Below are 15,825 nucleotides of genomic sequence, written 5' to 3'. Positions count from 1 at the left end.
TACAGTTCAACTGCATTGCACACTCCGCATCAATAGGTGGCCGTAATACATTTTAGCAACAGCTATGTAATGAATAGAGGAAGAAGAATAAATTTGCGCTCACGTCTTGTTTTTATTTTGCAAATGTAGAATTTTTTCGACTCCTGTCGATTTATTTAATAGGGTCCGTAATTGTGTTTTGTTTTTCCCCCGATAGTCTGCACGTTTTGAAATGTTAAGCGTGGAGTCGTTACAGGTGGCTGAGGAGGAGGTGGTTGAATCAAGCTCCAATAAACTCGGTGACATTTACACTTTTGTGGCGAAAGGAAGCTTTCCTCAGACAATAAGTCCTCTGAGAAAGAAGAATCTGAAAAGATACGCTCAGAAGTTTATCATTGACGGTAAGCAAAATGTGTTTTCAGCTCATTTATCGAGGGGAAGACGAGTGATCAGAGTGCGGCGTCAAAATAGGCGCCGCACTACTGACGAAACTGACTACCCTCAGAAAATCCTGTAATTTAACTTTGACTCTAGTCCTCGGCAAGTGGACACGTCTTTGCAAAACAACTAAGACATCTTATAAATCTATAAAGGCCTCTGGTTAATTCGGCTTGTCTGCTTCCACACTCACTACCCCATTTCTATTTCAGTTGCTTGTCTTTTTTGGTCTTGTTAAGAGTTAGATAGTGGTTATCAAAATTGACGGCACCGATCAATGAATGAATTTATTCAGTACACAGACTCAACAATAACAACAACAAAAAAAACCCCTCATTATAAAACTATTTAACAGTGTACCGATGTGGCCGAAAGGGTTTAGACAGAAGCAAAAGCACTCACCCCTTTTTCCATAAAAATAAAGAATATACGTTCTTTATGTATGTATGTATGTGTGTGTGTGTGTATATATGTATGTATATATATATATAATATACGTACTCATAACATCAAATACCAAAGAGACAAGCACAAACAATATAGATTAATCAATGCACTAAAATTTCTCAACAGACAAACAGTAGTGCACAATCCAAGAACAATACCAAAATCGATAAACCTAATTCTTCATACTATTACAAGTAATTACATTGTTTTAATAGAGCCTTTTAAGGCCAACTAAGGTACCAAATAAATTAATGTTATCAGGACAGTTGTACCAAACAGGCATTGACATTAAGCTTTTTAGTGTACTTGTCCATAGGACGAGTAACCCTGGCAGTTTACTTGTCCTATAGGAAAAGCTGGTTGTCCAGACAACCCGTGACTGAGTTTCAAATTAAATATTTATGACATGTACTTTGCTCGGACTTGTCACTTGATAAAAACCTGTCATACTTCTTTTGTTTGTAAGTACTTTAACTGTAATATTCCAACATAAGAATTGCAGCTGAAATAGAAAAATCATTACATTTCAACATTTTCTGGGACTGAGATTCAGATTAATAAATGTTAACACCTTTAATAGAAACACAGTGGCTTTTTACAGTAGTTTGAATCTTTAATTTCTCAAATAATAATAATAATGTTTCCCTCAAATTATAACAGGAATCCCTCATTTTAAACAGATCCTGGACATGTTGAGGTGAAAGTTTCTTTGTAACGTTATACATGATTTGTATTGTGATATAATAAACCAAGTCCCAGAATTGTTAAATATGTAAACAGACAAATAATGGGTGGGTTGGCTTATGATATGGTTTATCACTGATAATTCTTATGGCTTTCTTTTGTGATAAAAAAAAATGGCTTTGTATTAGTTTTGTATGTGTTTCCCCAACCTCAATGCAATAGGTCATATATGGAAAAAAGCAGCCTAATGAATGATATAAAGTAGTTAATGAATGTTGAGAGAGGAAGTCTTGTGCTTTTCAGAATTGCACACATTTTTAATGCAGTATTGCTTGAGGTACACCAGATTAGAATTCTTGAAAAACTATATTGTGACACTCATTGGAGTGCATATGTTCTGCGTAGTTTACAAATCGGAATTATGCTGCTCACAAGACTTGCAGAAGTGAACAAAGCCAAGGTGTGGAAACAGAATTATGTTTCAAATTTCATAAAATTTAATGTATCGTATATGTATACATACATACATCAGATTTTTTTATAGGTTGGCACATTGTACGGAACATATATGGCCACGACAAAAATGGTTAATTGTGGGAGTGCAAAATCTTCTGAGTTTGTCCGTGTTGGCACACAAGCTATAGATGTATACATACACACATGCAACCTTAAAAACATTCAAAAGAAGACAAATCATATTCTAAAGATGACTGTTTCAACATCAGTAGTCAGGCATGCACATAACTGGTACTCATGGTGCCTGTGCGTGCTAAAAATAAATGAAGTGCAGCAGAAAACACAAGGGAAGTACCACCAAAAGCTTGATCACTTAAACAGCAAAAAATTTAACACACACACATTGATAATTGATTGTCTAAAGTCATTTACGAGGTCTGTGAGAAAAGTATCGGACCTTTTTATTTTTTTCACGCCTGTCGACGTAATCGACAGGCGTGAAAAAACACGCATGCGCACGAGGGTTCAAGGTTGGCTGATGTAATCGCACGTGATTCAAATCCATATAGTTTTTGAAAAAAATAAAAAGGTACGTTAATTTTCTTGCAGACCTCGTATGTATTATGACTTTTCAAATGTTTTTGTTTTGTTCATTTCTGATTTTAGCTTTCTTTTTATTTTAAATAACTGTAAGCTGAATATCTGTGTTGTGGGCATCTGGACAGTGACCCTGGTTTGTGGAAAAGCATTTAAATGATTATCTTTTTAAACATAATTTTGTAAGATTTTATTGACTTTAAAATATGTTGATTAATTGTGACCAATAAATTAACTGACAGTGTACTATAATCCTAAAAATGTCTACCTTACAGAGGGCAAGCTGTACTATGTTGGACCCAAGAAAGAGGAAAAGAGGGAGGTGGTGATCGAGGCCGAGAGGAAGAGGCAGATTTTCCTCGACTGCCACTTCAACGACATTGGTCATCACCTGGGCCAAAAGAAGACCGTCCACAGGATTCAGAGCAAATACTACTGGCTGGGGATCATCAAGGATGTCGTGGATTGGGTAAATATAGTTTTGGGGAAGTTTGTTTCGTCACATTCACAACTTTTTGTTGTAACTGGTGATTGGAAGCTGAAGCGGTGTGAAGCACCACTGATTTTGCCGGACTGTGTGTTGACACATTTAAGTTTTGTTGCTTCATAATACTGGGTGGTTTCTAGGAATCACACTAAACTTTTTGGTGGATTCCGTTGAAACTTCAAGGAGACCTAATTGGACTTTTGTGTTTAATTGATGCATTCTACTGTATGACATTGACTTCAAAAGCGTATCTTTTACTAAGCCACTTAATGGATTTCAATAAAACTTCACATAGTGGAAGCACACTATACGAAGATGTACATGAAGGAAAATATTTGTCCACATCTTGAATGGGAAATAATTTGAATTTTGTTGTTGTTGTTTTTAAATGCATCATATATGTTGATTGCATGTGCAGAGGGTGACCAGTTTGTTAGCTCATATATTTCACAGAAGGTTTGTTGGGGGGTATAATTTTGTGATCTTGATTACAGACCTTTATTTTTTTTCCTTATGTTTGTTTTCTATTCATGTAAATAAAAAAGGGAGTGTAATGCAAGGAGAAAGTGGAAATTTGTGTGTATCTCCAGGTTGTGAATCACAAAGTAATTTGATTTGATTTTTGTTTCTAAAACAAAAAACAATTCATAATAATCTTCCTTTTATAATCTGATTCGACAAGTGGTGCCAAACATGGTGAAGCATTAACATTTCTTGTTAAGCCCTGGACCCACCAAAAAATGAACGATGAATAATGAGCCACGTAGCATGTTTTTTGATATGAGTCCAGTTATTCAACAAACGTGGGAGAATAGTGGCCCTTAGAGGCAGAATATTCGGCTAACAAGGCTCATCTCTGAGTGTGGCGCTAATTTCAAGAAGTTCAAAATTTAGCAAAAACAGCGTGGGGCAGTTTATGTATGGGGCACAACGAGGACAAACAAGGATGTTAGAGGCATGTTAGTGGTGAGGGCGAGGCTGTTAGAAGCCCATTATCTGAACACCTGGTGGCTACAACGACAGGGCAGGTTATTTTTGACAGGCTATTTTGGCTCCGTCCTCTCGCGCACTTCGTCGTGACAGTCTCACCTTCTTTGTGCGCTGGATGCTGTATATAAAATAATTATTTCGTAGTGGATTAATCATTTTCTGTCAGAGTTTGGCTGTTGAAAACACCTCTAATCGCTTCGGGAATCACAGAGGACTGTTTCATCTGGAACTTTTTTCCTCTCTCTTTCCTGCACTTCATGAGGTGGAGACGGTATTTGGAACAGTCTGAAAGGTAATTATTTGTAATGTTTATATTGGAGTGGCTTGGTGAAACAGTTGCAGGTTCATTCCTTCTTAAGAGCAGCTGTAAAAGTATGTTTATGATAACTTTAACATTTTGTTTATAATCAATCAGATAAGCTGTGCTGTGTGCGCTGATGCAGTCACTCGCATTCATTCACAGTGCTTTTTAATTGTTTGCGCAATGTTCATATACATGGCTTATTAATCGAATCACTGAAATTCCTGACAAATCCATACATCATTATTCATGGCTTTATTATTCGGCAGGACCAAAGCTTTGTGTCAAAAGAAGAAATGTGTCACCAGTCACATGACACAAAAACAGTTCCAGTTCCGTAGTATTATGCTTGACTTTGGTCCAGCCCCTCAGTCTTATTACTTTGGCTATCACTAGTTGTATTTCTGACCTCTGTGGCTGTTTGTTGCCTGTTTCAGATCAAAGTATGCGAGACCTGTCAGCAGACAGAGAGGACTAAAATCATGGCACGCACTGTTCGACCCATCAAAGTGGATGCACCGTGGGACATAGTTGGACTCGACATATTCGGTGTTGTGCCTCGGTTTCCTAGAGAAAATTAAATTTGTTTTATGAATGATTCTCACACCGTAACACTTCTGGTTCTGTTCTTGTGTTGTCTTCACTAGGGCCTTTCCCAGAGACCCAACAAGGCAACACAAGTGTTATTGTCCTCATTGATTATTTTACTAAGTGGGTGGAGGCGTTTCCAAGGCGAAATCCTGATGCACTCTCTGTGGCAAGATGCATTTCCAAATGCATCTACAGGTAGAACCAAACCAGCAGCTTTACTAATCACACCGAGGCCGACACAAGGGTTCGACCGACATAGGATACATGACTAACGCCGTCTGTAGCTTTAGTTTTATGATCAGGTGTCACATTGATTCCTTTCAACATGTTTATATTAACCCTTAAAAAATATTGTTTTTGAAATATCTCTCTCTCTCTCTCTGCTGTGACAATCACCATGGAACAATAATGCAGTTGAAATGCTTGTGGTTTGGATGAAGAAGTTTGAGTCATACCACAGTGCCTTTCATTCTTTTTTTAGTAAGTTTCAGCACCTAGTGCTGTATTGAAAGTTTCATCCAGATTGTCAAGAGTTCTTACCATCTCTTCAAAGTGGTTTTTGTCCAGTTGTTCCTTTATGTCTTGGAACAGATGGAAGGCTGATGATGCTGGATCAGTGTAAAGCCACAGTCATGCATATGAGCCATGACAATGATTTATTAAGAGCAGCATTGTTCTGATTGAAAAAGACACCTGGGCCCCTTTTTTGTTTGTTTTTTGAGCTGCCTTAAAAGGTTTTGGGAAAAGTCATAATATGAGACTCGGGAGACCAGTGGTTAAAGTTTGCGTCAGACTAAAAAAAAAATAACTGTGCTGTGAGCCGTTGGTTCACGACAAGAGAAGTTCTCAAACAGCCTCACAGACCAGAGTGGTCTGCAAACCACTGGTGGTCCATGAGTGACTCTTAGTGGTCCATGGGGATATTGGGAAAATTAATATCATGTTCTAACTTAAAGGTATTTCTCGAGCTATTTAAAACAACTCCACAATCTAATCAATAGGAGCATGTATGTATTATTATCATTATTATCTCAACTCGCATGTGAATCCAAAAATTTCAAATTGAAATGTCTGTTTTGTGATGTTCATATGGCTGAATTTTATCACCGTTGGAATTGTAATTTTATGTACTCTTGGAGTGGTAAGCAGACCTATGGATATTTGGGGAATTAGGTGGTACACAATTTTTTTTTTTTTAAGATAGTTAATCAGTCATTGGTCTGAAAATGTTTGAGAAATACTGTTGTCAGCTAAAGTTGTATATGAACTAGTTGTCCTACAACTAGTCTGAATATTCTTGTCCTTTATGCATGTTCACTAGCACAGAAAATCATTTTGTCTTTGTTGTGGGTTCATTTTCACATTCACCACCACATATTATGTGGATGTGAAACTGCTTTTCACCCACAATAAGTGTAAACAATGCAAAAAGGAAAAGAAGAGTCAATTTTACAAAGAATGAATTTTACACTCTCCTTGAGGAATTGCAACTTGAATGAGAGAGGCTGTTGTCAAAATTAAACATGAACAAAATAATAATAATAATTAATAATAATAGAGTTTGGTTTATAACCTTGGGTTACAATTGTAGTGTGTCAAAGCTAAATACTAGTGGATTGTTTGTTGAACTTAGACATTGGGAATGAACATTGTAAAGAACACTAACATGATGGGATGAAGTTGTGGAACTCAACTAACCCAACCGTAGCAAGCTTAATGACAAAAATATCACTGATTTGAGGGATTGGGGGAAAACTGGGGATCTCAAAAAGCCTTCTCTCAATGTAAGTGTCATGTCCTCTGTCTTAACGCACAACATTCACTGCTTAGATCAAGATTAACAGGCTTAAACCAGTTGAAATTATTTGTATAAATTTTAGACCTTTGGACTGGAGCTAGGCAGCTCTATCTCATGTAGTCTGTCCCCATAACACTTTACCATTTTTTACTCTTTAAAGATTGAGTACTAGGCCTTGTCCATTTTGTCAAATAGTTGCAACTTCCAACATGTGGAGTTTTGTATCAAAGGCCAAATACAACCCCAATTCCAGTGAAGTTGGGACGTTGTGTGAAATGTAAATAAAAACAATACAATGCTTTGCAAATCCTCTTCAACCGATATTCAATTGAATCCACCACAAAGACAAGATATTTAATGTTCAAACCGATAAACTTTATTGTTTTTGTGCAAATATTTGCTCATTTTGAAATGGATGCCTGCAACACGTTTCAAAAAAGCTGGGACGGGGTAACAAAAGACTGGGAAAGTTGATGAATGCTTAAAGAACACCTGTTTGGAACATTCCACAGGTGAACAGGTTAATTAGAAACAGGTGAGTGTCATAATTTGGTATAAAAGGAGCATCCCCAAAAGGCTCAGCCATTCACAAGCAAAGATGGGGCGAAGATCACCACTTTGTGAACAACTGAGTGAATAAATAGTCCAACAGTTTAACAACGTTGCTCAATGTTCGATTTCAAGGAATTTAGGGATTCCATCATCTACAGTCCATAATATAATCAGAAGATTCAGAGAATCTGGAGAACTTTCTACACGTAAGCGGCAAGGCCGAAAACCAACATTGAATGCCAGTGACCTTCAATCCCTCAGGCGGCACTGCATTAAAAACCGACATTGTGTAAAGGATCTTACCCCGTGAGCTCAGGAACACTTCAGAAAACCGTGGTCAGTTAACCCAGTTCATCGCAACATCTACAAGTGCAAGTTAAAACTCTACCGTGCAAAGCAAAAGCCATACATCAACAACATCCAGAAACACCACCCCCTTGTCTGGGCCTGAGCTCATTTGAAATGGACAGACACAAAGTGGAAAAGTGTGCTGTGGTCTGATGAGTCCACATTTCAAATTGTTTTTGGAAATCATGGACATCGTGTCCTCTGGACAAAAGAGGAAAATAACCATCCAGATTGTTACCAGCGCAAAGTTCAAAAGCCAGCATCTGTGATGGTATGGTGGTGTGTTAATGCCCATAGCATGGGCAACTTACACATCTGTGATGGCACCATCAATGCTGAATGGTACATCCAGGTTTTGGAGTAACACATGCTGCCATCCAAGCAACGTCTTTTTTTCAGGGACGTCCCTGCTTATTTCAGCAAGACAATGCCAAGCCACATTCTGCCTGTGTTACAACAGTGTGGCTTCGTAGTAAAAGAGTGCAGGTACTAGACTGGCCTGCCTGCAGTCCAGACCTGTCACCCATTGAAAATGTGTGGTGCATTATGAAGCGCAAAATCTGACAACAGAGACCCCGGACTGTTGAACAACTGAAGTTGTACATCAAGCAAGAATGGGAAAGAATTCCACTTACAAAGCTTCAGCAGTTAGTGTCCTCAGTTCCCAAACACTTTGAGTGTTGTTAGAAGGAAAGGTGATGTAACACAGTGGTAAACATACCACTGTCCCAGCTTTTTTGAAATGTGTTACAGGTATCCATTTTAAAATGAGCACATATTTGTACAAAAACAACAAAGTTTATCAGTTTGAACATTAAATATCTTGTCTTTGTGGTGTATTCAACTGAATATAGTTTGAAGAGGATTTGGAAATCATTGTATTCTGTTTATATTTTCATTTTACACAACGTCCCAACTTCATTGGAATTGGGGTTGTACAAGAAGCCAATTATTGCCTTGAAATATATGCATGGCCAAGTTTCTTTGATGTGACATCATGCCCTTCCTTTATGGTTAAACTCAGCACTTTTCATCCAGGCCTTTATACTTTGACCCTGCAGTTTAATCCTTGCTGCTGATTCCACAATGACTGATTATTAATAAAACTAATTTTTTTGTTCAATCAGGTTTGGTGCACCTAAAACAATAGCATGTGCACAGAATGCGGACTTCTGTGATGAGGTGAGACTTGAACTGGAAGTTCAAGTAAAAATCTTGGAGCAGTGTTGTGGATCAAAATGAATCTTCAGTGTTATGAACTGATATTTCCTAGGTGACAAAATTGCTGTGCGACAGGTGGAGCATCGGGCAGAAGGTTTCTCCTTTGGATCACCTCCAACTCAACCCTCTCCACGACTGCACAAGTCCTTTACTGAAAAAAGCCATCCTGCAGATGGTCACTGAGAAGCAGGCTGAATGGGACGACTACCTGGACGCTGTACTGTTTGTGTTCAGAACGTCCACCAATGCGACCACCAAGTTCACACCGTACTCCCTCATGTTTAGCAGAAAAGCTAATTTACCCAATGAGGTAGGACTACTATTGAAGGAACAAACCCTTTCCATCAGTACTGTGTAATGTCTGGTTGCTTATTTTCTTTGTTTTAGACAACACTCAGTCTGCTGAGTTGTGACGACCAAGAGTCAGATATTTATTCCACAAAGGAGAAAGCCTCGACACATATGGCCATCATGCAGGAGCAACAGAATTCTCTGAAGCAGCTGGTAATCCTGACTACTTTGTTTTTTGTTTTTTTTTTACAGTGAGAATGTTGTTGCTTTTAAAGAGACATAGAAAACAAACTGTACTTGGTATTGCAATTTTCATGACAGTTAAAGGCATATACATCAGCGGACATTAAGGGCCATAAAATGTCTATTAATATCTCAACAAGAAATTGGGTTGCACATTTAATTGATATGCATGTAAACTGAAAAATGTTCTGTGACATTTAAGGGAATTGCATGTGAATATGCTTTATTTTTTTTATAAGTAGCTAATGTTCATCCTTAGTCCCAACACAATTTACACAAACAAATAGCAAGTTCCCTACCCAGGGAATTCAGACTGATTTAATTCAACAGATTTTAACCAAATGTGTAAGTTTGATTTCAAAGTTTTAAAAGTACATTGTATCATTGTTCCTTCTTTTTAAGTCATGCATTCCAAAACAGGCAGGTGCATTTTGGAGCTATTTATTGTTGAAATTGACAAGAGTTCATAGGAAGAGAGACTAGCAGACTAGTCCCCAGTAGGGTGGCCCTTATTTTGCAAAGTTTTGAAATTTAATACTCTGACACCCTGAAATGTTGCTATTTTCTGCTATATATTAATATGCAAAGGAATGCTTAATGGTACCCAACCCATCCTAAACAACATATCAAAAGTCCTCATGAATTTTCCTGGAAATCCTGCTTAGAAATGAAAGATGGCCTCCATAGGTGATTTTCAAGCTTTAGTTAGTATACTGTTATATAGCATGAAAATAGCAAAATTTCAGTGCTTTTGAGCTACCTCTAAAAATGAATTTATGGAAACAAAATTTTACACAGCATATTTTCCCATCAGTTGGAACCTATTCAGGGGTCAGAGTATTAAGCAGCACCCTAGTCCCCAGGGATCTGCTATTCTTATATTTCTGTCTGTACAGTAAAACAAGACAAAATTCAGAATTGTTGGTGTGCGGTATTAATCTCTACCCAGTTCTTATTAAATACTGTCCCTTACAAAGAACAAAGTCCATATATTCCTCAGTTAGAATTTATTGAAACTCACGTTTAAAAACAGGCCTGGGTTCTGAAGACCTTCTCTCTCCCAGGAGATCCATCGGTTCAACCACGAACAATGGACTAAAACAGTTTTTATAAAGCACAACAAGGGTGTGACAAAGACGGACCTTCTTTCGCAAAATCCTTCCCTTATTGGTCTTCATGGGCATTCAGGGGAGGTGCCGCCCCCTGCCCATAACCCGCGCAATAACGGGACATTTGATTTATATTGTAACTTGAATCTCTTTGTTCTAAGTGGTAAAACCTGTTCAACCCAGTTTGACATGCACATTTAAACAAATAACAGACGACAAATATATCAAACTAAGAATATCATAATTTAAGTAAAGTAATTACTTAATACCAAAACAATTAAAGAAAACAAAATAGCAAAATAATAGATAAACACACAAATATATCTAACAGCGGTAATGCTACAGGGGTTATATCCAGCTGGAAAACAGTTTGATGATCAATCAAGTTAAAACATTTTCCGAATACGTTTGGCAAGTCTGGCATAGTTGACATTCATTTGGGGGTTATAGAAAGTCAGTGGTAAAAATCACTGGAGCATTTTTCCTTTAAATTACAAAAAAAAAAAAAAATTCATGAGCTAACAATCTGTGCTATATATACACAATTGTGGCAAATGTGATATGTGTTGCATATCCTGACTCCTGAATGTTAGCAGATTTTGTAGAAGTTACACAGCCCAACTCTTAAGGACCCTGTTGATTTTTGTTGTAGGTAAACCTGGATCTTCAGCCTTGCACCCTGTGTTCATGCTAAATTAGGCGAAACCTGTAGAGTACAAATTATGCAATGACAATAAGGGGGTAGTTACCAAATATTAACTGTTGTTACGTAAGGCAAATGTTAGGGCTTCTTCACACATGGTGCGAAATTGGTTGAATTCGGCATGAAATACGTATGAAGCAGGAATCGTATGCAAAACATGTAAATTCGTAGCTGCCTCGAACGCCTCGTACACCTGTTGCTACAACTATTTGCGCACACCAGTGGCTAAAAGACAGTGTGTGCTGTGTGAGCCCATCAAACCCTCTCGCGGCAGGTGTCGGACAAATTCCAGCTGGCACACACACACACACACACATCTAACAGCTCGTTTGGCACTTAGAAAATGTGTAGCCATTTGCACGATTAGCACAAAAACAGTCAGCAGATGATCACTGTCGAGCTGGATGTGAAATTTGTCTAAGTGCCCCATGACTGTGGAGTTACAAAAAGCCACACATATGGTTCATGTGTCTCGCATGTGTGCACATGTCGCACCTTGCACACTTGCATAAAATTCTTATATGTATGTACAGACCTGATCACATGTTTAGATGTTTCTGCATTTTATTATCATGACAACAAGTGCAATGGGGGGCCGGACAGCGATGTCTGATCGCACACAGCACAGGGAGGGGCCTGTCAGCTGATCGCAGCACACTGGCAGCTGGATGACAGCTCAGTGCACACATTACAAACACAAACACCACCGCCAGGAGAGTTATATAAATATTTACGACAATACCTACATACGCAATAGGGCCTAGTTCAAAAATAATGAAGCCTAACTGCTGATTTGCATAGCATTTGTCATGAACAAGCCATTATTTGATTTAGCACCATCCATATTTATCTGTGAGTTGCCTATAGTCTCTTTGACAGGTACTGAAAATTTCATGGAAAAATTCCGCACAGTTCCAGAGAGATGCACGAAATTTACCCCAAAAATAGCACTTTTTTCATCAGTTTTGTGTGACATTGATATTTAGCATTATCATCTAAAGTTGAATGTTAAAGAAATAACCTTGTATTTTGTCAGTTTGTTTGTGCTTCATACTAACACATAGTAATACATTTTTGTAAAGGTAGAAATGTCATTTCCTAGAAAAAACATCATGTTTCTAAAGCAAGGAAAACTGTCGCAAGCGTAATGCTTAGAATAGGTCCTTGATTTATTTGTGTCAAAACCTTAGCTATATCTCCTACTCTGCTTCAATAGAATAATTATACGTATTACTTGTCCAATAATACCACTAACGTTGATCTGGGTGCTGAGCGGACGGGGGGGGGGGGGATCCGCTCACAATCGCGGCTGTGAATATCTCTGTTCCTGGACGTCCCAGCTTGAGAACACGTTCCGTTTTTGGAAGGACATGAACTGACAACATTCCTCCATGAAGCGCATGTCTCTGCCTGCTGTTCTTACGTGGAAATATATAAAACATCTTTCAACTTTGCGCCGGGCTGCAGCAGCTGCACACAGCGCACCTTGTCCATGTCTTTGTTGATTTCAGACATTTTTCTGCAGTGATTACAGGTCAGCAATGGTAGCGCAGTGGTAATGTTTCTGGCTGGTAATCAGAGATTATGGGTTCGAATCCTGTGAGTGACATTTTTATTAACTGGGGTTATTTAACCACGGGGTTCTGTATTGTGTCCCCTTTTATGTATTATTTATATCAACCAAGTGATATTCACTAATTATACAGCTGGTTTTTATTTTATTGTTCTCCACATCAGCAGCGTGATGTGGTGCAGCTGCTCACACTTCCTGCTCGAAAGACACTGTCGTGTGCATGAACTGGGATCATGCACACCAGCCCGTCGGCTCGATGTTCGCGTGGTTCACTCATACGAGCTGTTTCGCTGTGAGTCACCTTGAGTTGTACTTATTTGTACTATGTGTGACAGGGCCCTTAGCTTTATCTAGCTAACCTTAGTTGGTTAATCTGCAACATAAGGCAAATGTTGGAAACTAGCTAACATTGCCGTTCATCAGTATACACTTGTCACAGTCTACTTCAGAGTCTCTGTAAGTAAGAAAGTAAAGTGTATTATTAAGTGTACATTACCCTACTCCAGAATTGGCCACGTTGCGCCACACACTGGACCATAGACTTAAATGAGCCATTACAATGATGTGAGACAGGTTCAACTAAGGTTAAGAAATGGTTTGGTCCACTTTAAGTGTGTCTGAAATCTTCTTACAAGGTTCTTCCACACATGAATACAGGAACTCTACTATGATACTGACAATTGCAAACCCCCTCAAACCAATATTTTACTTTTTTGTGGACATCCAAGACTTAATTAGGTAATTCAGACAATTCCAGTACCCCCTGCTCTATTCTCAGCACACAGGAGTGTGAGATCGGTCACTACTTGGAGAGTAGAACCTTAAAGGCGAGATTACCAACATTACCAGTTTGACCACTCCACAGCACTATGGGACATGTGTTACCTGGCATCTAGCACATTGACAGATGTAGTCGTAGATTTAGCTATGATGTAACTGGGTGGTGGTGGTTCAGTTTTTTCTTGTCCTTTTGTCCTATTCCCAGGTAATAGCCAATATGAATGCTGCTTACAAACAAGAGAAGAAGAAGAAGAATGCCAAACGCAAATCGCATAACATGTCCACCATGAGCTTTAAAATGACCAGCACGCTGTATGGAGCAGAGGACTCACTTTCTCCGAATAAACTGAAGGACAGTTTGTATTTGTCTTTCCCTGTTGAGACAGTGCTGGCTACGGAGGAGAATGGCTCCGAGGACATAAAGACCGAGTTGGTGTATCACCTGACTGAGCCCGATGCCCACTGAGGATTAGGGCAAGTTTGAAAAAAATGCTGTAACCACGCCACATCCTGACTGGCTGCTAGGAAGGTTGACATGCCAGATTTATAAATGATGCATATGCACGAAATGCTCCACATACACAGGAATTCATGTTTTTAAAAGGAATCATGCAAGGAGAGGATGTGCAACTCAGAGCAGGTGTGATGAAAGGATGAAACTGGAGAGACAAAATCTAAACATCAGACGTTTATCCAGGTACTGCCTTACCTGGTGCAGATGCTCAAAGTGAGGCTTCACTCTCTCTCACTCACACACACACACACACACCCCGATGTCGGTGCGCTGCCATGCATGACGCTCCACTGCGCCCCGGGAGCAACCCAGGGATTATGGAGCTTGCTCAAGGGTACCTCTGGGAGTTTTCTGTCTGTCAGAGGAATCAAACTGAGAATCCTCCAATTACAAGCGGGTTAAAACATTTATTTTAATATAACTTATTTCTTTTATTCTGTTTTCACATTTCTTTTTGCATTTTTTTAATGTGAAGTGTTTTAAGAACTTTGAGTGCTACAAGTTATATATATATATATATATATATATATATATATATATATATATATATATTATTATTTACCAACTGCAGATGATTTTTTTTACTGCACTAAAATGTTTAGTTATTAATCTGTCACTGGCCTTGAGTCATTCTAATACGCTTGCCACACTAGCGGCTGAATGAGCCCGAGTGCTGTCAAATGAAAATTCGACAACCATTCAGGCAAAGTCGAGGTGCAATTGAAAACCTCTGACAGCATTCTGCGTGCGCTCTAAACAGTTGGGCAAATTCCTGTGGCCAGTCTGAATGTTTCACTTATGTTCAAAATATTCAAGGTGCAGTCAAGGTGAAAAAAGCTTGAGCGGTGGTCGAGGTGCAGTTTGACCACAGTCTGACTGTATTCTAAATATTCTCACGCAATCAAAACAGTATTTGGAACAGTCTGATCGCGCTTGAGAGACATTCGCGATTCAGCATGTCAAATTCTGCTGACATGTCCTGATTGTGCCACGCATGTGTTGTATGTGTACCTTCACTGGATCCCGTTCAAGGTGCGCAAAGGAAATATGTGCTATGTCTGTGCTATGCATTCATCATGTGAAATAGATGTGAACATTACGCAGCCAAACCAAAAACACCATGTGTCACTGTGAGACGTGTTTCAGACCCACGTAGCAGCGCACACATCTGAATGGTGTGTCATATCCATAATAAACTTTATATTACAGATACATTGTCATTCCCTCCCATTGGTTAGATAATGTATGTGAAATGTTAAGGTCATCATGGCTGTAACACCACGAGCAGATGCGCCGCGCTGCTGCCCCACAAGGAGTCACTGTGTGTCAGAGCGCAGCTGAACGGCGTGTCACAGCTGCAGTACACATATTATGACATGTACACCATCAAAGTCTTTAGGAGGAATGACGTTCCAATTCTATTGCCAAACCATGCTTGTGCATGAGGTTGGACCATCTAATCACTGTGCTCTGCTGTCCACTACAGAGCTAATTTCCTGGAGAGAGGAAGAGAGAGAGCGCGTGTGCAGCGGGAGGTGGGGGGGGGGGGGCTGCGTGCGTGCGGCTGCTGTGTAATGCTTTACTTTTAGGTTCTGCTTTACCTCCCCTCTAGCTTATATATGTCATCCAATGCTTGTAATGATTTATGTTGTCCAGAGTCCCCTGATTATGGGTTTACTGTGATACACCAGGGACTGGTGGCTATACTGGTGGCTGCAGCGGT

The 15,825-nt window shown here is 39.1% G+C and overlaps 1 protein-coding gene across 1 annotated transcript; it reads left to right on the top strand.

The window, feature by feature from the left end:
• Positions 1-125: 125 nt before the first annotated feature.
• On the top strand, positions 126-14,131 carry zgc:113436 (uncharacterized protein LOC503528 homolog). The gene is made up of 8 exons (XM_034171048.1): positions 126-380; positions 2,877-3,070; positions 4,817-4,928; positions 5,027-5,165; positions 8,796-8,850; positions 8,942-9,199; positions 9,277-9,393; positions 13,794-14,131. Exons 1-8 carry the CDS (start codon positions 212-214, stop codon positions 14,052-14,054), a joined length of 1,305 nt encoding a protein of 434 aa, XP_034026939.1. The 5' UTR covers positions 126-211; the 3' UTR covers positions 14,055-14,131.
• The last annotated feature ends 1,694 nt before the right edge of the window (positions 14,132-15,825 follow it).

Source organism: Thalassophryne amazonica, chromosome 5 (genome assembly GCF_902500255.1).
Source record: "Thalassophryne amazonica chromosome 5, fThaAma1.1, whole genome shotgun sequence".
NCBI lineage: Eukaryota > Metazoa > Chordata > Actinopteri > Batrachoidiformes > Batrachoididae > Thalassophryne > Thalassophryne amazonica.
The sequence above is the reverse complement of the archived record's forward strand: the minus strand, read 5'-3'. Positions and strand labels throughout refer to the sequence as shown.